At 51.3% G+C, this 2,626-nt stretch overlaps 2 protein-coding genes across 2 annotated transcripts; one reads left to right on the plus strand and one right to left on the minus strand.

The window, feature by feature from the left end:
* The first annotated feature begins 551 nt into the window (after nt 1-551).
* LOC116968488 (histone H2B-like) lies at nt 552-1,171 on the plus strand. The gene has a single exon (XM_033015256.1). It carries the CDS (start codon nt 631-633, stop codon nt 1,000-1,002), a length of 372 nt encoding a protein of 123 aa, XP_032871147.1. The 5' UTR covers nt 552-630; the 3' UTR covers nt 1,003-1,171.
* Nucleotides 1,172-1,624: 453 nt separating this feature from the next.
* On the minus strand, nt 1,625-2,073 carry LOC116968487 (histone H2A-like). The gene has a single exon (XM_033015255.1). The coding sequence runs from the start codon at nt 2,066-2,068 to the stop codon at nt 1,676-1,678; it is 393 nt and encodes a 130-aa protein (XP_032871146.1). The 5' UTR covers nt 2,069-2,073; the 3' UTR covers nt 1,625-1,675.
* Nucleotides 2,074-2,626: the final 553 nt, after the last annotated feature.

Genomic DNA, 2,626 nt, shown 5'->3' on the forward strand with positions numbered 1-2,626 from the left:
GGCAGTTTCCCACCAGGCCTGAATGACTGAGCTGCCAGCCCATCAGGCCTGAGTGACTGAGCTGCCAGCCCACCAGGCCTGAGTGACTGAGCTGCCACCCCAATAATCCATTCGGCCCACAATGTCCATACTCGGCCTCTGGAAACAGCCCCTTCTGCCCACAACACCCAAGCCAGTGCTCCAGAAAGCCCCCTCCCCACTGGCCACAAATATTGGAATTGGTGGAGAGATGGGATATTGCGTTGGGGTACTAGCCTTCCCGTGTGAACATGTGAACATGTGACCGGGCCCACTTCGTCTAGTATCCCTATAAACCTTTCCTATCAACGTAAATGTAGTGTCACGCCAAAGATACTGGAGCTTGGTGTTACGCGAACGGGGCAGTGGAAGCGGCTTCTGATTGGGGGAGCGAGGGATTGCAATGTTTCACCGCAGATATCCAATCAGAAGGTTTATAGCGAAGTGTGATTCATGTCACCGACCACCCAATGACGATCCGCTCCTGCTCCATCCCTCAGGGCGACGGCGCTGCCCATTTAATTCGCGCTCCGAACGGCTTCTGGTCACTTCATAGAGGATCATAGAGCGAAGTATCTTTGGTTACTTTTGTGTTTGAAATTCACCGAGGAAATGCCTGAGCCGAAACCAACAGCCAAGAAGGGCGCCAAGAAAGCATTGGCAAAACCTGTAGGCAAGGCGGGCAAGAAGCGCAAGAGGTCAAGGAAGGAAAGTTATGCCATCTACATCTACAAAGTGATGAAGCAGGTTCACCCTGACCCCGGCATCTCCTCCAAGGCCATGAGCATCATGAACTCGTTCGTGAACGATATTTTCGAGCGTATCGCGGGCGAGGCTTCCCGCCTGGTCCATTACAACAAACGATCGACCATCAGTTCCAGGGAGATTCAGACCGCCGTGCGCCTGCTGCTGCCCGGGGAACTGGCTAAGCACGCCGTGTCGGAAGGGACAAAGGCTGTAACCAAGTACACCAGCTCCAAGTAAACATCCACTCAATGCTGACGAAACACCGAAAACCCAAAGGCTCTTTTAAGAGCCACTCACATTTTCACTTAAAAGTGCTGCAGTAATATTTCGACATTGAATTACAGCAGAATACTTTCTGAATGTTATCGTAGTTATTTCAGATGCTGTTTACTGATTAAATGTGTTTCGGTACCCCGGACATTCCTGGTGTCTCGGTTACATTCCCGGCCATCAACCAGACATGAAACTTCATCCCCTTCGAATCAGTTTGTGCCAGTCATCATAAGTTGTGTCCACGGGGAGCCGATTAGTGCTATTGTTGCTGTTCTATTTGCTGAAGGTATTGCGGTTTATTAACTTCTGTCCTCATTTATTTAACTGTTCTGAATCACATAAATACTGACATTGGAACAGGAGTATAATAAGGCTCTAAACAGAATATCAAACAATAAACACGGACAGTAGTGGATCGTTGTATGCTGTGGATGTTGACTTTATTCATGAGGACGTAACGCGGAGTGAGAGTAAGCCCGGGTGGTTTATAACAAGACGCGCGAGTGGAGGCGCGTCCACACACACATACGAAGCGGTCCTCTGAACGGAAATACCCAGCCGGTGCTCAGCCCTTTGATAGACACTGTAGGTGGCTCTGAAAAGAGCCTTTGGGTCGTTAGATTGAGGTTTCGCTGATCTACTTGCTCTTGGTGCCAGAGGCTGCGCTGGTTTTCCTGGGCAACAGCACGGCCTGGATATTGGGCAGCACCCCACCTTGAGCGATGGTCACCCCTCCCAGTGGCTTGTTGAGCTCCTCGTCGTTGCGGACGGCCAGTTGCAGGTGTCTGGGGATGATGCGGCTCTTCTTGTTGTCCCGGGCCGCGTTGCCGGCCAGCTCGAGGATTTCAGCCGTCAGATACTCGAGCACAGCAGCCAGATAGACCGGGGCTCCGGCACCCACCCGCTCACCATAGTTGCCCTTTCTCAGGAGCCGATGAACACGGCCCACCGGGAACTGCATTCCGGCCCGGGACGAGCGTGACTTAAGCTTAGCCTTGGCTTTGCCGCCGGTTTTCCCTCGTCCACTCATTTCCACCAACTTCTACGCACAAAGAATGAGGAAATCCTCCCGCACTCGCCCTTCTTGTAGCCTCTAGAGGAATGCGGTGGAGCGCTTCCCATTGGTGGCGCAGAGCTTCATCTCATTGGTGATTTCAAATAGGCCAATCGTACAGCTGCCTCTTTTTCCAATGAACAGACAACATAGAAACATAGAAATTAGGTGCAGGAGTAGGCCATTCGGCCCTTCGAGCCTGCACCGCCATTCAATATGATCATGGCTGATCATCCAACTCAGTATCCCGTACCTGCCTTCTCTCCATACCCTCTGATCACCTTAGCCACAAGGGCCACATCTAACTCCCTCTTAAATATAGCCAATGAACTGGCCTCGACTACCCTCTGTCGCAGAGAGTTCCTGAGTTTCACCACACTCTGTGTGAAAAAAGTTCTTCTCATCTCGGTTTTAAAGGATTTCCCCCTTATCCTTAAGCTGTGACCCCTTGTCCTGGACTTCCCCAACATCGGGAGCAATCTTCCTGCATCTAGCCTGTCCAACCCCTTAAGAATGTTATACGTTTCTATAAGA

Source organism: Amblyraja radiata, chromosome 45 (genome assembly GCF_010909765.2).
Source record: "Amblyraja radiata isolate CabotCenter1 chromosome 45, sAmbRad1.1.pri, whole genome shotgun sequence".
NCBI classification, from domain to species: Eukaryota; Metazoa; Chordata; class Chondrichthyes; order Rajiformes; family Rajidae; genus Amblyraja; species Amblyraja radiata.